Consider the following 25,884-nt stretch of genomic DNA (forward strand, 5'->3'; position numbering starts at 1 on the left):
AACTTTGATTTGTACAGAGGTGACTGGGCATTTCAAAGGGAGGATCAGAGAATAGGGAGGGGGTTGAGCTCTGCTGAGTTAGGTAAAAATTACCAAAAGTGGGAAGGAGGTGTCAGTCCATGTGAAACTCTTCTGGATTTGCTAACTGGTGCTCACTGAAGTTAGGCTCCTGCCCTCGCACAGAGGCTGGGAGACAGGGACCCTATCTTCAGGTGTTGGCTGGAAAAAATGGTAAATTCTTTTGGCAGCCTTGAGTTTTCTCTGGCAGGTACTTTAAGAGGGGCTAGGGTCACCTAAGGATGTGGCCCTGAGCTGTTAGAAACTATGTTGGTTGTTTTGCTCAAGTTGTTACAGGCTGAGGTTGAGGCCCTAGAAGAGAACAGGGCTCAGAGGAGCCTGGCTAGAGTTCTGTCAAGGAGACAATCTGTCAGAAGTGAGAGGAAAGGTGTGGTGAGGGTGGGAATAGCACTATTTCTCTCCTCTCTACCTTTGCTTACACCATTCCCTAGGCCAGGAAAAACCTCCTCTCTCTCTGCCATTCTAAGCCCTGTTCATCCTTACGGCTCAGTTAAGGTGTCACTTCCCCTGGGAAGGCCTCCTTGACTTTCAACCCACCAGACCGGGTTAAACACCCTTAGCATCCTTATATAGCTTTGTCATGCACTTAGCACATTACATTGAAATACACTCTGCTTCCTCACCAGATCGTAAGGAATGGGTCTCATTCATTTTGGGCATATTGTGAGCACTAATGTATGTTGCATGAGTGGGCACTGTGACAATCAAAGGTCCACTCTCCTTATGTCTTGGACACAGAAATAGCCTCCCAGCTCCTCTCTGCTTCCCTCTTCTCTACCCAGAGGGCTAGAGAGATCGTCTATAAAGGTAAGTCAGCTCATGTCACAGTTCGGCTTCAGATCCTCCGGTGGCTTCCATTTGCATGAGGAATAACTTCAACTTTCTTGCTGTGGCCTGAAGGACCTGCAAAGTCTGGCCCCAGCCAACTGTGAGTCTTATCCCACCTGAGCTGGATGATCCTCTAGCAGTCATACTCCCCTTCTTTCTATTCTTCAAACACCAGGCTTGTTTCCCGGTGGAGCCTTCAGATTTGTTTCCTCTACTTAGAATGTTCTGCAGCCAAGACTCTGCAAGGCTGACCCTTTCTCATTCATGTTTCAGCTCAGCCAGCACCTCTTCAGAGAGGCCCTCCCTGACCACATTCTCTTTCCCATCACACTACTTTTTCGTCATTGCCCTCCTTACAAACTGGAGGTGATTTATTATATTTTGTTTCCCCCACCAGCTTGAGAACTCCATTAAGGCAGGGATCTTGTCTGCCTTGGCTGCCACTATGCCCCCAGTACCTAGAATAGTGCCTGGCACTCGGATGGTGTTCAAAGAAGGGTAAGAAATCCGCGCAGGCAATTGTGGGATCGCTTTCTCCGGCAGGAGCCGACTCTAACCACGTGGGAGGGGTGAGGGCGGTGGCTGGGTGCGTGTGGGGAGTGACAGCTCAGTCGAAGGCCCCGCCCAAGCCCCGCCCATGTCCGTGTCCTCCTCCTCGGGTCTCCATAAAGTTCATTTGGCGGCGCGCCGCGCGGGGGCTTCTGGGGAGGCCGGTCTCGGCCAATCAGGAAGGGCGGGCGAGCGGCGCGAGTCGCGGCCGCCGCGTTTTCTAATCCGGACCTGAGCGGATGACGCGGCCGCAACGCCAGGTAAGGGTGTTTGTGGCCCAGTCCTTTCGACACGGGGCAGGTCCTTGAACCTAAGGCCCAGAGACTGGGCGGAGCCCGGTCGCCGTGCTCGGAGCCGTGCTGCTCACATTTCCCGTTCGCCTCGTGGCAGGCGGCACGCCTGACGCCAGCGACACAGCGCCCTGTCGAACCGCCCCCCGTTATAGCGTCGGGCTGCGCTCCGGGAGTGCTTTCTATCTGCCCTCTTTCTGAATGCGGAGCCTCGGCCCCCTGGCGACCCTCCTGTCCCACTACAGCGCTCTGCCAGCGCGCCACGCCCACCCCTGCCCTGCGAGTCCACCCTTGGCTGTATCGGTGCCCCTCCCCGCCACCACACTCCGCCTGGTATTTTCCTGACCGCGCCCTGTCAGCTCCCTCGCTCGCTCCTCGGGGATACTCTATCGGGAGGCGTTTCCCTCCCGGGAAAGGGACTACCCTGTGAGCCTTGGCCTATCTCCTCTGTCTGCATCCAGCGGAATGCGCCATCCCGTGCAGGGAGATGCTAGTGGTTAAAACCTGGAGGTGGCCCGCACTTTCTCTGGGCCCACAGCACCCCATCCTCTGCAAAGGCAATGCCTGCGTTTACTGGGTCTCTTTTTTAAAAATTACGGGGCCGACCGCAGGGGTCTTTGTTCCAAGTTTGGACGACCCATTGACAGAGCTGCTGGTCCAGGTTTGCCCCTCTGTCGGGTGTGAGAAGAGGTTATGATTTGTTTAGACCAAAATGTCTTTCAGCAAGGGTCACCTTTCTGTTCTGTTTGGGGGCTGTGAGAGGGTGCCCTTGGGCATCATATCTTTTCTTCTTTCTTTCAATTATTATTCTTTGTGAATTTGTGTTTGGGACATTTTCATTTTTTATTCGTGGTGATCTCACTCGAGGCTCATCGTTCTTAATACCTGTTTATTAGGTTAACAGATCCCACATGAATATCTCCAGCCTGGGCCTCTCCCTTGACCTATATCCAGCTGCCTACTTTAATATCTCCACTGTGATGATTTGTAGGGAACTCAACCTGAACATTTCAAGATAGGGCTAGCAAGGTTCCCTCCACCTCTCTTCCCAGACTGCTTTTCTTGCTGTTTTTTTTTTTCCTCAGTAATGTAAAAGGCTCTAACCGATAACCTTTGAGTCATCCTTAACTGCTCTCTTTCTTTCTTTCTTCACATCCAGTGCTTAGCATCCTGGGCCAGGTCACCATCACCTCTCTCCTGGATTATTGAAATAGTCTCCCATCTGGTCTCCTGGCTTCTGTCCTGGCCCCTATTTTCAGCATAGCAGATAGAAGGACCCTCCATTGGGTCCCCATCTCATTTAAAGATGAACTCCTTACAGTGAGTTATATGGCTTTACATAATCTGACCCACTGTTATTTTCCCACTTTCGTTTTCTGCTACCCTCTCCTTCCACATGGCAGACATGCTTCGACCTCAGGACCTTTGTGCTTGCGATTCAATGTTCATATGGTTCACTCCCTCACTTCTTTCAGGTTTTTATTCAAGGGTCACCTAGTGAGACATTCCCCACTTCCTATCTTCCTTTATTGCTTTAGTTGTTCTTATATTTTACTCATTTATCTGTGTATTGTTTGTTTTCCCCCTCTAGAATGTTATCTGTTTTGTTCCCTGATGTATCCCCAGCACCTAGACCTGGCACACAGTAGGTGCTCAACAAATAGAAAATAAATCCATGTTTCTGACACTGTTAGAGGCTTGGGGATCCAGTGGTGACTGAGATAGGCCTGTGCTCACTGAGCTGCTGTTTCTGTGGAGCACATCATCAGCAATAAGCCCGCAGGGGTAGCATGTAGTGGCAGGGCCTTTTTAAAAAGAGGGCAAGGATGTCTGAACAGAGACCTGTTTGAAATCAGAGAGGGGAGTATCTCGGGAAAGAGCATTCCTGGAAGGGGAACAGCAAGTGCAAATACCCTGAGGTGGGAACATTAGAGATGTGGTGAACTTGAGTGTCTAAACCTGCTTCCTGATGGGCTGAAGTAGAAAATAAGGTAGAGAGAAAGATAGATGTGCCAAGGAGAAGGAGGGGTCAGAGCAAAGACCTAGAGGTGAGAACCTGAGGTATGTTCAGGGAACAGGTCACTTTAATTCAGCAGACATTTTATTCGGTAACTTTTTTAAGTTTGTACCAAACTTAGCAGCTGAGGATTCAAAGCTGAGCAGTCTGTGGACCTTACCCTACAGGAATTCTCCATGTAGAGAGAGAAACAGACTTGGGAATAAAATCATCACAACTCTTCACCTGGGCAGGGAAGAACAGTAATAGATGGTTGAGAATAGTGTGGGAGGGGTTTGAAGTAGGTAGGACTGTCCCAGCTGACTTTGCAAGGTACACAGGAGTTCTCATGTGCCAGGGTATGTTTGTGTTCTAGCAGAGTGTACACCTGTATGTGCCAGTGTGTGAAGGGAGGAAACAGCATGAGGCATCCCAAGGAGTAGAGAATTGCTAGGGTATCTTTGTGGGGAGGCAGTAAGAGATGAGGATGGTAAGGGTGGCAGTGCCCATTCTTTGGAGGGTGCCCCTATTGGCCGTGTCAACGCATGAGCACTTCCTTCTATAGGAGATAGAAGGTGTTCCTGAGGGTATAAAGCCAGGGGAACGTTTCAGAAAGACCTCTCTAGCCAAGGGGAGTGTAGGTTAGAGGAACAAGGAGGCTTAGACTGTTGAGGTAATCAGGAGAAGAGTGTGAGGTTAGATTGGGGGCAAAAGAGATGAGGGTTCGACTTTCCGAAAGGTTTGGGAGATAGACCTGGAGATCGGATGTTTGGAGAGGAAAGGGAGCCTGAAGTGATTTCTGGCTGAATTGACTGGTGCTAATCGTTTTATCAAGAGAGACTGGAAATGCAGGAGGAGGAAGTGGTGCTGGTGGTGGCAGTGGCAGCTAAGAGGGGAGAGAAGTGAAGCGTTTGGGATAATGTGTAGTTTGAGGCATCCACTGGTCAGCCAGCTGTAGATGTCAGGTGAACAGTTGGAAATATTGGCCCTGGGAGAGAGCTGGGCTGGACACAGATACGGAAGTCACCTTTGTTTTGATAGGTCAGTGTCCTTGCCTGGGCCCAGATAGGCCTCCGAGGTCCATGTAAGGGCAGCATTGAGCCTCCTGGCACTGCCTGCTCAGGAGTGTGCGTGTGGTTCTCTTGGATGCACATGTGTATGTGAACGGCTTCAGAGAGGTCTGTAGCCATCTGGGAGATGAATGGCTGTGGTAGGAATTGAAGTTCAAGTGGATGTTATCCAGAGAAATATATAGTGTGAGAAGAGGAGGTCCAAGGATAGAAGCTTGGCATTTGAGGGGTGGGTAGGTGAAGGAGGCATAGCAGAGGAGGCTGAGAGAGGGAGGAGGAGGAGAACCAGGAGAAGGTGGAGTCTCCACGTCTTGGGAAGAGAGTTTTAGGAAGGAAGGAGTGGTCAGGGTGTCAAAGGCTGTCAGAAAGGAAGGATTGAAGAGTCCATTGGATTTGGCATTTGGGTCAGTGGTGACTGCCGGGGAGTTCAGGAAATGGGAGGCAGGCAAGCAAAAGTTAGATGGCAGTGGTGATGAATGAATGACGCATGACAGGGGATGGCCATCTCTTTATGAAGGGAATGGGAGCCAGAGGAGGACATGGGGTCGAAGAATTTTTTAAAAATAAACTTCTTATTTTAGATTCGTTTTAGATTTATAGAACACATGCAGGATAGTACAGAGTTCTCTGTACACCTCACCCAGTTTCCCCTACTGATGAGGAATTACTTTAGGGAAGGAGAGACCTAAATCCTAGAAGGAACCAATGACAGTGGAAAAAAAGGACAACCATCACTTCCTGAGCTCTGTCTGTGCGCAGGTCTCTGCCATGGGCTTTACTTCTATAATCTAATGCCATCCTCACGGCAACCCTGTGATGTCAGGCTTACTCCCTCCCCTGTCTCCCTCGTTTCAGTAAATGGCACCTTCATGGTCTGAGTTACTCAGGCTTAAAACCTTGGCATTGTCCTTGACTTCTTTTCTCCTCTCACACTCTACATCAGCAATTCATGTCTACACTAAATCTACTCTTAAAATATAGTATCCATGAATCAGACCCACTTTTTGTCTCTTCCACCACTATCACCCTGGTCCACGTGGGTCTCAGGTGTCACATCTGGGTGATGGAGTAGCCTCCTGACTGGTCTCCCTGTTCTTACTTTGTCCCCTCACGCCCCATGTCTGTTCTCCACACAGCAGTGGGAATGAGCCTTAGAGAAGGCTCAACCCTTCCCTGGCTCCCATCATAAGTAGGCTGAAATCCAGAGTCCTTGGTGCTGGGAAGCCGACATGATCTGACCCTGTCCCAACCCCTTCTCCCACCACCCTTCCCCATGATTATGTGCTTCAGCCATGTGGCCTCCTGCTCTTCAGCTATGCAAACTACACTTCTGCCTTGTTTCCTTGGCAAGGACATTCTTCCCCCAGATATCTACATAGCTCACCCCCTTACTTCAATCAGGTCTCTGCTCAAAGGTTTCCTTTTAAAAGAAGCTTCTCAGAACACCCCAGCTAAAGCAGTCCCACCATCCACTCTGCTGCATTTCCCTGTTTTACGTCCCTCATAGCATTTATCAATACTTGGCATCATGTGTCTATATGTTTATGCATTTTTATTGTCTGTCTCGTAATAGACATAAGCTCCCTGAGGCTGGGGAACTTTGTCTGGTTTTTTCATAGCTCCATCCCCATTGCTTTGAACAAACAGTACCTAGCATGTGGTAGATGCTCAATAAGTATTTGTTAAATGAATGAAGGAAAGCTGCCATGTAAATCACCATGGCCTGAGTGGCTTAAACAACAGAAGTTTGTTGTTGTACAGTTCTGGAGGCTGGAAGTCCAAGACGAGGGTGCCACATGGTTGGGTTCTGGTGAGGACCCTCTCTCTTTCTGGCTTGTTGGTAGCCACCATCTCAAGTGTGCTCACATGTACATGGGGCTCTAACTTCGGTGAACTTTACAAGGCAAACACAGGAATTTAGAAAATGAGTCATTAGGCATTTTGGGAAAGGTTTGCTGAAGGTTATTCTGGCAGTTAGTGACTGTATTGAGGATCTAGCTACTGTTTAAGGGCACTGTTGGAGTTATATATTTTAAAAAAAAGGTAAAGCTACAAAATACTTTAAATTTTAAGCTGTTTGGGAGAGAAGGAATCTAGGTATTAATAACATAAGGCAAATGAGGAGAACGTCAGCAGGGTGGTGGACTAACAGGTCCTAACGCTTTGTCCCCCCATAAAAACAACAAAAACAGCAAATAAACAACTATATATTGACAAAAATAGCTCTGTGAGAGCTCCAGAGTGAAATAAGGAGCCTGCAGGAACCCTGTGGCGGGACTTCCCCGGTGGCGCAGTGGTTAAGAATCCGCTGGCCATTGCAGGGGACACGGGTTCGAGCCCTGGTCCGTGAAGATCCCACATGCCGCAAAGCAACTAAACTCATGCACCACAACTACTGAGCCTGTGCTCTAGAGCCCACGAGCCACAACTGCTGTAGTCCGCGCACTTAGAGCCCATGCTCCGCAGCAAGAGAAGCCACTGCAATGAGAAGCCCACGCACTGCAACGAAGAGTAGCCCCCGCTTGCCACAACTAGAGAAAGCCCATGCGCAGCAACGAAGAGCCAAGGCAGCCAAAAATAAATAAATAAATAAATAAATAAATAAAAATAAAAAAAAAAAAACCCTGTGGAGCACAAAAACAGATGGCTGGCCACATAGAAACGTGTAAGGCAAATAAATAAATGGAGTAGAGAGGAATCTAGATGAGGGGAGATTCCTGTGGGATGGGTATTGAGGAAAACCATTTTGGTAAGTAGGACTTGAATTCGTGGTAAAACGATAGCTGATGTTTGAGTGGTTACTGTGTGGCAGGCGAGGAAGGTACATCTATTTTTCCACTTCACAGGTGAGGCCCAGAGGGAGTAATTAACTTGCCCAAGGTCACCCAGCTAGAGGGTACATTTCCTGGCTGGATCTCAGGGGTGTGGTAGAAGGTGAGTAGATGTTCCTGGTTGTAAAAAATGGCATGAGCACAGAGCAGGGTATGCACCAGGGCGGTCAGGGACAGAGTGAATCACATTACTGGTACACAGGGTTTCTCCAAAAACAGTGCCTCCTCTGGATCCCGTGAGTGGAAGGTATTGAGGGCTTTTGTTCAGGAGCAACATAGGGAAAGTGATGGTGGAAAGAGGAACGTGGTCGCAGTGAGCAGAGTGATGTGCAGTGGGAGGGGCTGGTACTTGCATCTAGCAAGAACTTGGGCTTAAAGGGAGGGAAGTCTGGCCTTGAGTGATGGTGATGAAGATGGAAGCAACAGTTAGACTAACCTTATTGTGTAATCATTTCACAGTATTTATGTCTATCATACCACGTTGTGTGCCTTAAAATTACACAATATTTGTGTCAGTTATATCTCAATAAAGCTGGAAAAGGAAAAAAAGCAACAGAAGATGCTGCAAAAATAAAGTATCCCTTGCTCTCTAAATCACTTTAGGTAATGAGAGATTTGGAGAGTGAGGGATGTCATGTTATCTGAATCTGTAATATTTGGTTTCCTGAGATTTTGTCAGGGAGAGCAATAGTTTGGATAATGAGGAATACCTGTGTGCTTTCTCTCAAAAATGTGTCTGCATCTGTTTTGGTTTCTGAGTCTGGAGAGTGGAGAATAGCTATAAATAAACAGTCTGAGGTCATGCACAGGTGCAAGGAGAAGGGTGAGTTAGAACCCGAGAGAGTGCAGCCCAGGTACAGGTGAAGGGGTTTGGGAGGGCGTCTGGTGGCGGCGGTGGTGGTGGGTGGATAACTTCATTTTGAGGTGCACCGGGTGTGGCATTTGTGGGTTTGAGTGGAAACGCACAGGCAGTGCCTGGAAGCTCCTGGTTTGGAGCATGAGTTCAAGAAGCAGGATGGAAGTGTGGATTTGACATTCATTGCCATCGAGAAGTCAGGGGCAGTGGTGAGACAAACACGCTGAGGCAGGGAGTTTAGAGCAGTTTTAAAATGAACAAGTTATTAAAAATTAGAAAAGGTCACATACACTTATGGAAAGGATTCAGATTGACAGAGGGTTGTACAATGAAAAGTAGAAACCTCCCAAATCTTAGCTTTGCCCTCTCTCTGGAGATAATGCTAAGTTTCTTGGTATGCTAATGTTATGTTTCTTGCTATTTCTTCTAAATTGTATCTGTGAACAAACCTTAATATATGTATTATATATATTAACATATACACTTAATATATGTTGAGTGTATAGCTTGATGAATTTTTATATATTTATTCAATCATGTGACCATCACCCATATTGAGATATAGAGTATTTCCAATACGCTGGTGTCTTACCTTCGGCTGCCATATAAACCACCATGGCCTGAGTGCTTTAACAACAGAAGTTTGTTTTTCCACAGTTCTGGAGGAAGTCTGACACCAGGGTGCCACATGGTTGGGTTCTGGTGAAGACCCTCTCTCTTTTTGGCTCGTAGGTGGCCACCATCTCAAGTGTGCTCACATGTACTTTCCTGGGTGAATGTGTGTGTGGAGTAGGGGTGGGAGATAGAGGAAGCAGTTTTCTGGTGTCTCTTCTTAGGAGGGTACTGATCCCATCATGAGGGCCCCCTCTTCATGACCTCATCTAAACCTAGTTACCTCCCAAAGGTCCCTTCTCCAAATGCCTTCACATTGGGGGTTAGGACTTCAACATACGAGTTTTAGAGGGACACATTTCAGTCTGTAGTACCAGAAAAGTTCTGTTGTGCTTCCTCCCAGTCGTTCCCCATCCCCACCAACCCCCTGGATAACCAGTGTTCTGATTTCTAGCACCACAGATTAGTTTTTTCTCTTCTTAAAATCCATATAAATCAAATCATGCAGTGTCTTTTTTTGGTGTCTGGTGCTTTAGTTCATTCTCAGGTCTGTGAAATTTATCCCTATTGTTCCATGTAGCTTTAGTTTGATCTTTTCCGTTGCTGTGTGGTATACCGGGGAATGACTACCACCATTAAAAACTCAAATGGTATAATTCTGTATATACAGTGTTTTAAGATTATTTGGGGTCGGTGGGGGGGGGGGCAGGGGACTCAGACTTTAGAATCTGATAACAACTATAGTGCTTCTCTTATATTTTTAAAAGATGTATGCATATATTTCCCGGGGTTCCTGGTGCCTGTGATGCTGGTGTCATGGCTCTCAGGACAAGAAGCCTTCCTTAGTTTACAGCAGGGTTTCTCAGCCTTGACACAATTGATGTTTTAGGCTGAATAATTCTTTGTTGTGGAGGTTGTGCTGTGCATCATAGAATGTTTAGCAGTATCCCTGGCCTCTGCCATCTAGATATCAGTAGCACATCACCTCTCTCTCTCAGTTGTGACAACCAAAAATGCCTCTATTTATTGCCAGTGCTCCCTGGGGAGCAAAGCTGCCCCCAGCTGAGAACCGTTGGTTTCGAGAGACAAGCCAGAGCCTTTTGGAGGTAGACTTGGTGATCTGTCCCTGTTTATGCCAGCTGTAATATGGGGCCTGTGTCATTCCTCAGGTTCTTTATACAGATACTTTTCATCACCGGTAAAATGGGGCTGCTCCTTCCAAGGACACATTCATTAAGTGAGTTTAAAGACTCAATTAAAATATCCCACGTCTGTAGATTCTTCACAGTGGGCAGGACCTTAGAAATCACCTGAGCCAACCCCTTCCTCTCACCGGTGGTGAAACTGGGATCCAGAGATGAGGAAGGGCCGGTCCCAGGGTCAGAGAGATGATGTGGGGCAAAGCCAGGATGGGGTGCACAGTTCTACTGCAAGAATTTGTCAGAAGGTAGGCTGTGTGGTTACTTTATGTTTCTGTGTGATGCCAGATTGCTTCTCTTTGCTCATTGAAGATGAAATAATACAAGTGTTATGTATCAAGAAAGTTGATACTACACACTCCTTACTGCAAACACTGAGTCATCCAGGCCCATACTTGTACTGAATCACCCAGGTCTTTAATTTCTCTTCTGTCTAGGGTAATTTATTTTAATTCTTTGTTTTTTTGTGTTTTTTTAGATTTATTTTATTTTATTTATTTTTTCAACCAATAGCATTTATTTACAACATGTTTACAAATAAATCTATATTACTTAAAATAGAGAACAGCTATTAAGAAAAATTCTTTTCACACACACACACACACACACACACACACACACTGTATTTTATTTTTACAAGAGATAAATAAACTGACACCAAGCATTGTAAATGGATGACCACAACAAAAGCAACAATGACTGCATTTACCAAACACGAAACACACTCATACTATGTCATAATATTGACATTCAGTCCAGTAATCCTCCACTGTAACAGCTCCTTTATTTTTCAGTAAAAATTGATTTGTATATTTTTCGCCTCTGAGTCCTTGTGGGATTTTTTATTTTTGTATTCAAACAGAAAGTCACAAAAATTATAATCATCCTCATCAGTTCACTCAGTCCCATGTAATTAATTTTTTTTCATCTTGATCTTTTGTTAGCACTTTTATGAATTCATGAGTTTTCCATTAGAGTTCTGAAAATGCTTTTTCATTCAGTTCAGCAGTATAGTCAGTTACCAGAAACCTATACTTGTCAGAGTCTTTTCCATGAATTCCTTGAAGATGAAACCCTTTTATAGGAACATTTTTGTGAAAGTGGTTCTTTGTTTTCTCCAGAAGTCTACCTTCTGAATAATGATTAGGTCTAACTCTTTTACTTAGTTTCACAGGACCATAAAGAGTTAATCCAACAGCACTTTTTTTGTTGTTGTTAATCATTGTTTTCATCTTCTAGATGCATCTGAAACAATAGTATCTGTTAGGATGTAATTTTCTTTTGGTTGTTGTAATTGACAGCTGACAGATATAGTACAAAGTAGAGTGATGCTGTCATTTAACCATAGTTTATGTATTCAGAAGAGAGGAGAGCAGAACTAGTCTTCAGCTTTTGACACCTCCGGTGAGGCTTTCCTCGTTAATCTTGGTGTTGGACATTGAACACTGTTCTTGTGTTTTAATCCTGTTACCGTCTAATTAATAATAAGTTTGAGGGCAAGATTTCCACTTGAAATTCAATGCTAAATTTCTTTTGAATCACACCTTCATTGTGGAAATTTGGATTTATAATTAAAACCATATTTGATAGTGGGGAATGTAAAAATTGTACATTTAAAAATTGCAGGTGTCTCCCAGAAGTTCTTACTGAATGATATGAAGCTGTGATTAAATAAGTCATAATTTAGTATCATATATTTGCTAGAAGATTTTTTTGAAGCAGAGACATTTATAATTGACAAAATGTTGCCGAATTGGCAACTTTGGGGAAAAGCTAAAATAGCATTTTACAGTGACATAAATCAGGAGAGTTAATAAAATACTTTCTGTGTATCATCAGCCCCTTGAAGGCTTGGTAAGCATTATCATCTCCTCTTTAGAGATGAGGAAATTATGAGGGGAGATTTGGGTTTTATCCCAGGGGTAAATCAACTGATTTATTATGAAGGATGAATGGCCAGGTAAAGAGGTACATAGGGCGGGGTCGGGAAGAGTCCTTAGCACAGGAGCTTCTGTCTTTGTGGAACCAGGATGCACCATTCTCCCAGCGTGTGGATGCGTTCACCAACTGAGAAACTCAACAAATCTCATTGTTCAAGAGTTTTTATAGAGCGTAATCTGCAGCCCTTGCTTCCCCTTCCCAGAGGTTGGTGGGTGAGGCTGAAAGTTCCAACTCTCTAATCACTTGGTCTTTCTGGTGACCGGCCCCATCCTGAGGCCACCTAGCTTAGCCTTTCCAAGTTACCTCATTGGCATAAATTCAGGTGTGCTTAAAAGGGGTTCCTTGTGAGTTACAAAAGACTCAGAACTTCAGGATATTCCAAGGGTTTTAGAAGCTGTGTGCCAGGAACTTGGGGACAAAGACCAGATATATTTCTTATTATAGTACACTACTCTTTTTTGGCTTGATTAAATATTTAACATGGTTATATTGGGAATGTGGAAATGACCGTATTTTTCATAATTAAGACACATGTTAATAGCAAGTGAACCAAAATTATTTGATGCATTTTTGCTCTGCCCTTTTTTTAAGTTCATTTCATCCTATAGGCCATTTGGAGATTTTTTTTTTCTCTTTGTTAAGAATGTTTATGTGCCTGGAAGGGACATTTTTTTTGACATTGAATGACAGGTGAGTGCTGACTAATTTGAGGAAATGGAAGTCTGCCTTGGTTTTAGCTCTAGGTGAGAGCTGTCTCTCTAAAGCCGTGGCTTTAATTTTTTCCCCTAGTTAATTTCTCAGCATTCTCTAGGTGTGGTGAAGAGGTCTGGATCTTGGGAACTTCCCACTAAGAGCATTCGCCATTTCTGTTTATTTATTATTATTATTTTTTTAATATATATATTTTAAATATTTATTTATTTATTTTTGGCTCTGTTGGGTCTCCGTTTCTGTGGGAGGGCTTTCTCCAGTTGCGGCGAGCGGGGGCCACTCTTAATCGCGGCGCGCGGGCCTCTCACTATCATGGCCTCTCGTTGCGGAGCACAGGTTCCAGATGCGCAGGTTCAGTAGTTGTGGCTCATGGGCCCAGTTGCTCCGTGGCATGTGGGATCCTCCCAGACCAGGGCTCAAACCCGTGTCTCCTGCATCGGCAGGCAGACTGTCAACCACTGTGCCACTAGGGAAGCCCTATTATTTATTTTTAATTAAAAAAAATTTTTTGGCTATACCACGGAGCATGTGGGATCTTAGTTCCCAGACCAGGGATCGAACCTGCACCCCCTGCATTGGAAGCACAGAGTCTTAACCACTGGACCGCCAGGGAAGTCCCACCATTTCTAATATAGCAGGGTGTCTGCAACCTCTGAAAAACAGTGGGTCATTGTCCTTCATTTTGATGGGGAACTTTTTATTGAAGTGCAATACACAGTCAGAAAAGTACATAAATCACGAGTCTATCTCAATGAATGTTCTCAAAATGAACACACTATTAAGCAGCACCCAGAACAAAAAAACAAAGTTACCAGCCCCCCAGAAGCCTCCTTTCTGCCTCCTCCTGTTCCCCCCGCCTCCACCACCACCAAAGGATAACCAGTCTTGCCTTCTAACAGCAGTGATAAGTTTGCCCTTCATTTTAAGGCTTACCCGGTGTTTGAGGAGGTCTATGGAGGCTTCTGCCAAGAGGCACAGAGAGCAGTTTGTTGCTCAGGGCCCTGGTACCCTGCCATGCTCTCTGAAGTACCTTTCGGTGTTTCCAGAGGCCTCTCAACAATCAGGCTCAGAGTCATGCTGACAGAGAGGAGCCTTAGTGCTGTCTGTCCTTGCTGGCCTTTTCCGGTCCAGCCCCAGTTTTGCTGCATTGACTGTTCCACATCCCACTTCTGTGGGTTCTCAGTGTGGCTTCTTCCTGGCTCCCTCCTCCATAGCTCCCCAGGGGTGCAGCTGGCATCCGGTCTCTGCGTGTGTCTTGGCCAGATTTTTTTCCCAACACAGAGCTTGGACTTCACCCTCTCACCTCCACTCCCACTAATCATTCTGGTTCTCACTATTGGACAAAGCTAGTGAGGTTATTTTCATGATCAGTTTTCAGTATCTTGGGTCAAAATTGATATTCGGTTTGTTGAACCCCTATATTTTGTGGCTAAATTGATACTTCTTTTGCAGAAGGGTTAAAAATCGTCTTTAAATTTGTAAAATTAACCATATGTTTAAAAATTTTAATGAGATGATGACTACATCAAAGTATACATTTGGAAACTTTGATAACTTTTTTGTAAATCAGTTTCCACTGGTTGAGTTATAATGCAGGACAGATCCAGTTTTCCCCAAATATGGTATCATATACATTTCTCTCTTCTCTCAGACAGACATGGAACAAGCTTATTTTCTACTCTAAACTTATATAGCACAGTTCTTCCTGTATGTATATTTGTTCTTTTAGTTTGGAATTTGTTCACCTGAAAACTGGGCTGTTTCTTCTAAAATATCACTGGGTTTTTGTCTGGGTATTTAGAGGGAAAGCACTAGTCTGGACCAAGTGTGATCTGAATTCATGCCATTTACACTGTCTCTGCCTTATGCTGTGCAGCCTCAGAAATGTTAAGTATCAGTTGGTAGTCGGAAGGGAATGTTTTTGCTTTGGTCTCTGCTTGCCAGTGGGTGCTGATTTGGCAAGAGTGTGTAGGAAGCCTTCAAGAAGAACAGTCTCCACAAACAGAAGAATAAAACTCCCATTCATTCAACAGATGAGAACCTACTATGTGTCAGGCACTGTTCTAAGAACTTGGGGTACCTCAGTGAACAAAACAGGCAAAAAACCCTATCCTTGTGCAGTTTACATTCTAGCTGGGGGTGTGGGGGGAGTGCTGAGGGTGGTTGCAGGTTGCACTCATAAATATTTTGTTAAAGGTCGGCATCAGAGGCAAGCTGACAGTTTAGCTGAGAGAGATAGGGAATCAGCCATGAGCATATCTGGGAGAGGTGCGTTCCAGGTAGAGGAAATAAGGAGTACAAAGAAAGCCCCTAGGGCAGGAATGTGCTTGACCCACTGGGGGACCAGCAAGGAGGCCCCAGGGTGGCAGGAGCCCAGGAAAGGAAGGGGGACAGGACTGGAGATGAGTCTAGGAGGTAAGAAGAGATGGCTTGCTTCTGTAGGGCTTCACTCTGTACAAGAAGTTTAAACAGAGGATGGATGTGATCAGACTTTTAAAGGATCACTGATTGCTGGATTGAGAAGACACTGTAGGAGACAAGGGCTGAAGCCGGGAAGCCAGGAAGGGGTGAGAGTGACTTGGGTGGGGGAATGTGGTGGGAAGAGGTAGATTCTGGGTGCATTTTGACGGTAGATTTGAAAGGCTTTGTTGGCCTATTTGAATGTGGGATGTGAGTCAGGGAGGCCCTTAAGGATTTTGGTCCAAGCAACTGACTGGAGCAGGCCAAGGAGCAGGCTTTGTAGATGAAAGGTTAAAGCTCAGTTTGGGGCATATTAAGTTTAGGATGTTGTTTAGAGATTCAGCCTTTATTTTACTATGGTCAAAATAACTCTATTTAGTTAACTTTTAAAAATCATATTTATTGGGGCCTTCCCTGGTGGCGCAGTGGTTGAGTGTCCGCCTGCCGATGCAGGGGACGCGGGTTCGTGCCCCGGTCCGGGACGATCCCACATGCCGCGGAGCGGTCGGGCCCGTGAGCCATGGCCGCTGAGCCTGTGTGTCCGGAGCCTGTGCTCCGTAACGGGAGAGGCCACAACAATGAGAGGCCCACGTACCGCAAAAAAAAAAAAAAGTGTGGGGGTAAGAGGCAGCATATTTTTTTTTTCCCCCTCTTTCTGGTGAGTGACCATGTTTCTGGTAGTTCATAGAACATCACTGGCCCTATAGGTTTCTGAGGAAAAACATTTCTCCATCAAGCAGGAGCCGTCGTTTAATTATACTCTCTGCTTCTTTCTTCTTCTGTCCCCGAGAATACCCTTCTCATTCTGTGATCCACATTTTCTCACAGGTAGAGGTGGCCAATTACAGCTTGATTCTATTAGGTAAAAAAAAAAAAAAAAATGACAGTGATTATCTAGAAACTTTAGGTAAAGAGTTATAGTGTATATGACTTTTTGTCTAAAGGTTAAAGTCAGTTTGGCACTTCATAAAGAATACCAAAATGTCTTCATGTTTACTCCAGCTGAGCTATTTTTGTTTTAACCTTGTGCCCTTGCCTTTAAAGTTAATGTCCTTTAATGTTCATTTTTAAAAGTCCTTATTCTGCTGCTGTGGATTTATGGTGGAAACCATGCTCTTTTCACATTAACCTGAGCTTCATAGCTGAGATACAATTATATATTACATTAACATTGTAACTACAGTTCTAGACCACAGGGATTTCTAAAGTACAGTAGAAGCCATGGGTTTAAAACAAAGGGGAAAGATATAATCAAGAGCTACTATTTAAAGAATATTGTTCTTTTTTTAATAAATAATAATTTTGTTAACCTTTTAGCAATGTAATTTTTTAAAATGATGTTGATACTATTTATCTTCTGTTGACTTAAATAGTGGTAGGAGTTAAAAACTCCTTCTCTTAGTTATGAACCTTACACAAGGATGGTACAGTATATAGAAGATTCATAAATGTGTAATATGCATTAAATATCAACATTGTTCACAGAGCTTTTCTCAGTTGTTGGAGAAACAGGTGATCTTGCTAATAATATTCATGGTCTAGAAGCCAGCTGCTACTTAAATTAGTATAATTATTAGTTGCAACAGTATCTCTAAAAGTAGTAGGTATATTAACAAGTCATATTCTGAATGTCATATATAATAAGCAGACATGGATCTCTGCTCTCAGAGATAAAGCTGAAGAATGAGTGAATGGAGACTTGGACATGAATTTAAAAAGGCTGTCTTTTATGTTAGCGAAGGAGACTAATGGGATTAGTCAGAAGACCTGTGTTCTTCTGGTTTCAGTTCAGCCTCATTGCAGCATAGAGTGTTCTAGGCACAGAACTGAGCTCTGTGGACTGGAGTTCCTTCTCTGTCTTCTCAGGATCCTCATGGAGTTGTTTGGGAATCATATGAGATGAGATGGCCATATAAATTGCCAGCCGTCTGCGGGTGGAGGTGTTTTTCTGTCCAAGACAGGTGGAGGGAGAGGAAGTTTGAGTGAGGGTTCTTTACGCCTCCCAGAGGTTGCCACCATGGCTTCTGTTGCCTTGTCGGCTTTGAGTCTGAAGTGAGGCAGGAATTCTGATCTGTGCTTTAATATCTTTTCGTTTGTTCTGGTGGCAGAAATCAATCTTGGGGCTGTCAGTATGGACAGAAATGATCTATTTCTTCCCAGTCTGACTCATTTTCTCTGTCAGGACTGTTGTTCTTGGGCTATGTTCAGGAACAAATCCTGCTTGTTGATGAGCTATCTCCTTGTCTGTTTACAAAAAGTCCTAGTGTTTCATTAAGCCTGTGACAGGTTCAGGCAGTGTTTGAAGCCTATCTTTCCTCTTGATTTGGGTCTCTTCCTTTTTCTCCCCCACCTAGGATCTGCATCTCTAATGGATACTGAGGGGTTTGGTGAGCTCCTTCAGCAAGCTGAACAGCTTGCCGCTGAGACCGAGGGCATCTCAGAGCTTCCCCATGTGGAACGGAACCTACAGGAGATCCAGCAGGCAGGCGAGCGCCTGCGTTCCCGTACCCTCACACGCACATCCCAGGAGACAGCAGATGTCAAGGCGTGAGTACTGGTGGGGAGGCAGCACTGGTGCTGGGTGGCTCGGGGGCAGGATCTGCTTCTTTCCTGCCTTGAATTTGGATGTAGTCTGTAAAAGACAGATACAAGCCAGAGTCTCAGGAATTCAAGAGAGGTTTTATAAACAGGTCAGCAGCCTTGCTTTGTCTCCCTGCCTCCTGGGTTTTCCAGCCTGTCTGCCTGACCAAGCTGCGAGCCCCTATCACAGGCAGAGATGATCAGGGTGAGAAAGGGCGAAGAACTTTGTCATACAGAAACCGTCCCAGTCGTTCCTCCTTGGGTTCACTGACTGTTGGTCATAAATGGCTCACGTAGTATATTGGTAAATGTGGGTCACACAGATAAGTGTTACCCTCCAAGCCAGAGAGGGCCGAGTGATGAGCAGAGTTTTTAAGAGTACTTGGAAGAAACTGATGAGCAGTTAGTGATGAGAAGCCATCCAAGTGAGGAGTGATCCTGTCTGCTTACTGTCAGCGACCCCAGAGGCTGCTTCTAAAAGGCCCTGGAAATACAGTGGCTGCCAGTTGATTGTAGAAGAGGAAACTGGGTGAGCCTCAAGAGAGGCAGCAGGAGGAAAGTGCAGGTTGACTGGCCAGTGGCTGCTGCTGCCTCACAACATGCTTTGGGTTGTTGATTCCACAGACATGTGTTTGGGATCCCCACTGTGCCAGGCCTGGGCTGTCTCTGGGACTACAACCATGAATTAGACATGGTCCTTGCCCTCAAGAAGCTTATTATTTAGTGAGGCAGGAAAAAATCTCGCCTCTTTCCATAAGAAATGTGATTTACTGGTTACTTACTATGCATCAGTAAGATTTTGCTTAATCCTCACAGCAAATAGTAGGTCCCTGTATTACAGATGAGCAGCTAAGGCTCAGAAAGGGCAAGTAACTCTCTCAGATCACACAGCTGGTGAGTAGTGAGTCAGGATTCAAACCCAGTGAGGTTGACTCCAGAGTGTATGCTCCTTTAGCCCTGATGGAAGGGCCATGGGAGGATGCAGAGGTGCTGTTACTGGTGACCTTGCTGGGTCTGGAAAGTGGCTGAGATTCTCTGTGGGAAATACTGTATGGGAAATCGTCAGTCATCTGCTCAGTCTTCATTCCTTAAACTTGATAAGACCTAAGTGCTGGTGTTAAGGTGGGGACATTGTTTTGGATACATAGTAAATGTCACAGGGGGTGAGTATAAGGGCTACATTTTTTTTTCCCCAACTAATCTTGAGAGCTGAATGTTTTGGCTGGTCTGCTGAGTCAGTAAGGATGTTGTAGAAATTCTTATGTAGGCCTCCCCAGAATTTTATTTGTTAAAATACTAGTTAGTTTTTGTTCTGTTGGTATTGGTAAAGGCAAATCAGGGGAACCCTGGCAGGGGTTTTTCACTATCCAGGCTTGTAGCTAAATGCAGCCAACTGCTCCACTACACTTTTCCCCAGCACCCCATCCAGCCTTTAGACATTTCTGCTAACTTGCCCTCCCTGCAGGTTCCTGCTGCTGCTGCTGCTGGTTGCCTGCAGTTACCCCGGGTCTTTAGCATGCAGGCTTTTGCTTGTGTGAAAGGATGCTGCTGGAGCGAAAGGACTGTGATGCCAGCTGAGTTGCTATAGTTATAATTTAATTGCATTAGCTTTACAGCCTATTAAGAGCAAAAAGGGAAGATGTTTTCTTGGGAACAATTATCAGTCATGCTCTCTCTCTTGTAAATTTCCATTCTTCCTCATATCTTTCTACCTTAAATTCATCATTTTAGGGAGGAGGAAGTTGGAACATTCAAAGAATGGGTATAGGGTGGGGCAGGTGCTCAAAAAGAAACCAGAGGGCTGATGACTGTATTTTTCCATCTCCTTGATAGGCAGAGACATAAAGTGTGATGTGAATATTTCAGTACAGGATGCGGGCAGAGGAGAGAAGTGAATAGGGAAAATTTTCTTACACGAAATAAATTTTGAAAAAAATTTCTGTCTTCAAGATTTTAGTTAAGATTAGCTTGTAGACCTAAGAGTGAATTGTTCTGTGTTGAAATTCATTTGTTTAAGTAGACTTTGTTGGATTTTTCATTTTAGGGAACAGATTTGCTGGCTTTTTTGCATGTGTGATATTCTTAAATTGTAAAATACCTTCACACATAAAGAAGAATATGCATAATATATATAAAGGTATAAATCAGGGGTTGGCCGACTAAGACCCAGGAGCCAAATCCAACCTGCTGCCTGTTAAAGTTTTATTGGAACACAGGCACACTTACTTGTTTATGTATTGTCGATGCTGCTTTTGTGCTACAGTAGCAGAGTTGAATAGTGATGACAGAGACTGTATGGCCGGCAAAGCCTGAAGCACTTACTGTCTGCCTTTTACAGAATAAGTTTGCTGACTCCTGGTGTAACTAATAGGAAAATAAATGAATACTCCTGTGCACATGGCACAGTTAAAGACATGGAATATTATCACTAGCTGTGAAGCCCTCCCTGGGTACACATCATCAATTGCATCCCCCCTTTTTCTCATTGGAGATGCCTCATTGGATTTTTCCATTCAGCTCAGAAGTCAAACAACCTAGAGGTGTACAAAGAAAAATGCAGCAATCATTCTCTCTCCCTAACTTTACCCTCCAAGGTAATCAGTGTTACTAATTTACTTATTCTTTCACACTTTTCTTCGTGTTCAAGCAAAGCATGTATAAACATTTATTTGCCCAAAGTTAAACAGCAGATTATAACTTTACTATGCTCGTACTAACTTACCTTTTAAAGCACTTACTGTTTGTCAGACATTGTGCCAAGTACTTTACATGCATTTTATACGTTCCTCTTAAAATAACCCTGTGAAATAAGTGTTACTGTCTCTGTTTTATAATTGAGAGTCAGATAGCAAGTGGTCGGTCACACCAGAACTCAAATCCAGCTTGGGCAGTGAGAATCCCTCACGTTTGTAAGGCACTTTCAGTTGCCATTGGCTTATAATAGGTGCTCTCTTGACTGGTCTTCATAAGCCTGAGAGGTGAGAGAGGCAGGGTTTTCCTTCACATGTTAGCAGGAGAAAAGGAAGCTTGGAAAAGTGATGCACCCAGGATTTTCAGTCAGTAAGTGACTAGTGGGACTAACTCAAGCCTCTTGACTTTTTTTCTGCTCCCCATGTATACTGACTGAGAACAGCTTTTGTCCTCCTGTTCTCCTGGGACTGGACTGTTTGACTCCAGCCTCTCTGGCTCTGTGCTCAAGAGAAGCTGCCTGGCTTACAAAAATTGGGGCAGGTTGGGGGCAGGGAACCTTTGGGTTTTTCCACCCTTAGAAGCTGAAAGTTTCTGGTACAGCCTTTATTTGTAAAACCATCCCTACCCTAGATTCCCTGCCTCCTTCATCATTCCTCCCTCCCCCTCCTCCATCAGGACTTCTGCATATGCACTGCACAGGCCCACAGTTCCTCCAGGTACCAGCCACTTGGATGACCTTTCTCTTCTCATAATTCTAATAGCTAATTTTTAAATGCCAAGGTTCCCAATCCTGGTATGCCTTACAATCACTAGGCACTGGATACGTTCTCATGTATCTCTGGTGGAGATAGAGTGCCTGTGGCACAGAATTTGGCAATAGCTAGTGCATTTACTCTTGACCCAGCAGTTCCGCTTCCAGGGAATCTCTCCCAAAGATACACTGGCAAAAGTACGAAAAGATGTGTGCACAAGGTTATTCTTTGCAGCATTATTTGTAATAGCAAAAGTTGGAAACAACTCTGACATCCATCAATATGGGACTGGTTGAATATTGGTACATGTGCATAGCTTTTCAGTAGCACAAAGGAACGAGAATATACACTGCCATGGATGGAGCGACTCCAGGCCATATCATTAAGTAAAATAAACATGCAAGGTGGAGGAAAGGGTATAGTACTGTATCATTTATTTAAGAAAGCAGGTGAAAGAAAGTCCATATTCATGGATTGGAAGACTTTATATTATTAAGATGGTAACACTCCCCAAATTGACCTATAGATTACATGCAATTCGTATCAAAATCCCAGCTGGCTTTTTTGCAGCAATTTGTAAATTGATCCTAAAATGCATATGGGAATTCAAGGAACCTAGAATGACCGAAACAATTCTTTTTTTTTTTTTTTTTTTTTTTTGTTGAGTATAATTGACCTTCAACACTATGTTAGTTCCAGGTGCACAGCATAGTGACTCGATAGTTCTGTACATTACAAAATGGTCACCACAATAAGTCTAGTTACCATCTGTCACCGTACAACATTATTACAATATTATTGACTATATTCCCCATGCTGTGCATTTCATTCCAGTGACGCATTTATTTTGTAATTAGAAGTTTGTACCTCTTAATCTCCCTCACCTATTTCACTCATTTCCCCCACCTCCCTCCCCTCTGGCAACCACCTGTTTGTTCTTTGAATCTATGAGTCTGTTTTGTTATGTTTGTTCATTTGATTTGGTTTTTAGATTCTACGTGTAAGTGAAATCATATGGTATTTGTCTTTAAAGCTTTAAAACTTTAAAACTCTTAAAAGTAGGTGTAAATCTTCTGACCTTCTTGGATGTGAAACCAAAAGCATAAGTGACAGAATCAAAAATAGATAAACTGAACTTCATCAAAATTAAAAAACTTTTGTGCTTTAAAGGACACTATCAGGAGAGAAAACAACCCACAGAATGGGGAGAAAATATTTGCGTATTACAATATATGTCGAATAAGGGGCCTATACCCAGTACATATTAAAAACTCCTACAATTCAATAATAAAAAGACAACCCAATTTATTTTGAAGTATAGTTGATTTACAATATTATATTAGGTTCAGGTGTACAGCATTGTGATTCAATATTTTTACGGATTATAGTCCGTTAAAAGTTGTCACAAGATAATGGATATAATAATTCCCTGTGCTATACAATATATCCTCGTTGCTTATCTATTTTATATATAGTAGTTTGTATCTCTTAATCCCATACCCCTAATTTGCCCCTCCCCCTTTCCCTCTCCCTTTTGGTAACCATTAGTTTGTTTTCTATATCTGTGAGTCTGTTTCTGTTTTGCGTATACGTTGATTTGCATTATTTTTTAGATTCCACATGTAAGTGATATCATACAGTATTTGTTTTTCTCTGTCTGAACATTACGCTTTCGTTAAGTGTAATGTTCTCTCAGCCCATCCACATTGCTGCAAATGGCAGATTTTCATTCTTTTTTGTTTGTTTTTGGTTTTTGGCTGCATTGTGTCTTCGTTGCTGCACGGGCTTTCTCTACCTGTTGTGAGTGGGTGCTACTCTTCGTTGCAGTGCGTGGGCTTCTAATTTTGGTGGCTTCTCTTATTGTGGAGCACGGGCTCTAGGCACACAGGCTTCAGTAGTTGTGGCGTGTGGGCTCTAGGGCATGCGGGCTTCAGTAGTTGTGGTGTGTGGGCTCAGTAGTTGTGGCTCACAGGCTCTAGAGCACAGGTTCAGTAGTTGCGGCGCATGGGCTTAGTTGCTCTGTGGCATGTGGGATCTTCCTGGACCAGGGATCAAACCTGTGTCCCCTGCATTGGCAGGTGGATTCTTAACCACAGCGCCACCAGGGAAGTCCCTCATTCTTTTTTATGGCTGAGTAACAGTCCACCATATGTGTGTATCACATCTTCTTTATCATCTGTGGATGGGCACTTGGGTTGTTTTCATATCTTGGCTATTGTAAATAGTGCTGCTGTGAACATTGGATGCATGTATCTTTTTGGTTTAGTGTTTTCATTTTTGCCAAGTACATACCCCAGAGTGGAATTGCTGGATTATATGGTAGTTCTATTTTTAGTTTTTTGAGAAACCTCCATATTGTTTTACTTAGTGGCTGGACCAAAAGACAACCCAATTTTAAAATGAGCAAAAGATCTGAATAGGCATTTCTCCAAAGGAGGTATATTAATGTCCAATAAGCAAATGAAAAGATGCTCAACATCACTAACCATCAGAGAAATGCAAATCAAAACTGCAATAAGATACCACTTCACCCCCACTAGGATGGCTGTAATCAAAAAGACGGATAATAACAAATGTTGGTGAGAATGTGGAAAATATTGAAACCCTCATAAACTGTCAGTAGGAATGTAAAGTGGTGCAGCCACTTTGGAAAACCATCCAGCAGTTTCTCAAAAGGTTAAATATAGAGTTAACATATGACTGAGCAGTTCTACTCCCAGGTTTATACCCAGGAGGAATGAAAATGGTTGTCCACACAAAAACCTGTACATGAGCGTTCATAGCAGCATTACTTGTAATCACCAAAAAGTAGAAACGATCGAAATGTCTAACAGCTGATGAATTGATAAATAAAAGTGGCATATCCATATAATGGAATACTATTTGGCAATAAAGAAGAATGAACTACTAATACATGCTCCAACATGGATGAACCTTGAAAACATTATACTAAGTGAAAGAAGCCAGTCACAAAAGACTACATATTGTATAGTTCCATTTATAGAAAATGTCCAGAATAGGCAAATCTGTAGAAACAGAAAGTAGATTAGAGGTTGCCAAGGGAGTGGGTAGATTAGGGGACATAGGGAGTGACTGCTGGTGGGTAGGGTGATTTCTGGGTGATGAAAATATTCTAAAATCGATTGTAGTGGTGGTTGCACAAATCTGTGACTATACTAAAACCCACTGAATTATACTATTTTTTTTGAGATTCTTTTTTTCCCCTCTTATTGCACTTACTTTTAACACTTTTATTATGGAAATATTAAAACATACACAATAGTAGAGAAAACAGTATAATAAACTCCCAGGTACCCATCACCGATCATATCAACATTCTGCCATTTTTTAATATTCTTTTTAGTTTTTATTTTATATTGGACTATAGTTGATTAACAATGTTGTGTTAGTTTCAGGTGTACAACAAAGTGATTCATTTATAAATTTATCTATGAATTATACATTTTAAGTGGGTGATTGTATAGTATGTGAATTATAGCTCAATAAAGCTGTTTTTAAAAAGTAGGTAACACAAACTTGTATACCTAACTGCTAATAAAAAAAGAAGGAAGGTGTTTAAAAATAGCTGAGATTTACTATAGTCAGGTATGGTAAGACATGCAAACATGGATATGACATGACTGTCATGAAGGAAGAAGTTTCTACTCACATTTCTTTTTTTTCTTTTTTTGGCTGCATTGGGTCTTCATGGCTGTGTGCGGGCTTTCTCTAGCTAACGCAAGCGGGGGCTACTCTTCGTTGTGGTGCACGTGCTTCTCATTGCAGTGGCTACTCTTGTTGCGGAGCTCGGGCTCTAGAGTGCAGGCTCAGTAGTTGTGGTGCACGGGCTTAGTTGCTCCGCGGCATGTGGGATCTTCCCGGACCAGGGCTCGAACCCGTGTCTCCTGCATTGGCAGGCGGCTTCTTAACCACTGCGCCACCAGGGAAGCCCTCTACTCACATTTCTCTGGAAACAGGAGGCAGGGCATGCCATGCAGGGCCACTGAGGGAGCACTGAGGTCAGTCAGGGGGCAGAGGAAGCAAGGGGAAGACCTGGGCGAGAGCCTTTACTGAGGTTTCTCTGGGAAGGCAGGGTGAGCAGGCTTAGGATTGGCTAGTTTGAATAGCCTCAGTGGGCTCTAGGGTAAAGGTGCTGTCTCTAGTGGTCTGGTACCTCACCCTGAGATGATTAGGGCAGGGGATAGTGACCCATTGAAGGAGGTGGTTGAGGTATGGGCTCTGGATTGATTAGTGTGCATATGTTCTTTATATGTGCTTACAGGCCTCTAGGAATTAGCTAACTCTGGGAGAGGCAGTCGCTCCAGTGCCAGCAAGGCCCCAGATGTCAAAGCAACAAATACAGGAAATTAAAAGGTGTGATTAGGGCTTCCCTGGTGGCGCAGTGGTTGAGAGTCCGCCTGCCGATGCAGGGGACACGGG

At 44.0% G+C, this 25,884-nt stretch overlaps 1 protein-coding gene across 2 annotated transcripts in view; it reads left to right on the top strand.

Annotated features, from left to right (window-relative positions):
* Positions 1–1,610: 1,610 nt before the first annotated feature.
* NUP93 (nucleoporin 93) overlaps positions 1,611–25,884 on the top strand; it is a 105,749-nt gene continuing 81,475 nt past the window's right edge. The window contains exons 1-2 of one of the 2 annotated variants that reach the window (XM_007466811.1): positions 1,611–1,715; positions 17,776–17,968. In XM_007466811.1, coding sequence (XP_007466873.1) covers positions 17,790–17,968 — 179 coding nt within the window. In that variant the 5' untranslated portion in view covers positions 1,611–1,715; positions 17,776–17,789. Of the gene's footprint in view, positions 1,716–17,775; positions 17,969–25,884 lie in introns of those variants that run through there. The other variant, XM_007466810.1, reaches the window with a different exon arrangement.

Source organism: Lipotes vexillifer, unplaced genomic scaffold (assembly GCF_000442215.2).
Source record: "Lipotes vexillifer unplaced genomic scaffold, Lipotes_vexillifer_v1.1 scaffold130, whole genome shotgun sequence".
Classification (NCBI taxonomy): Eukaryota; Metazoa; Chordata; class Mammalia; order Artiodactyla; family Lipotidae; genus Lipotes; species Lipotes vexillifer.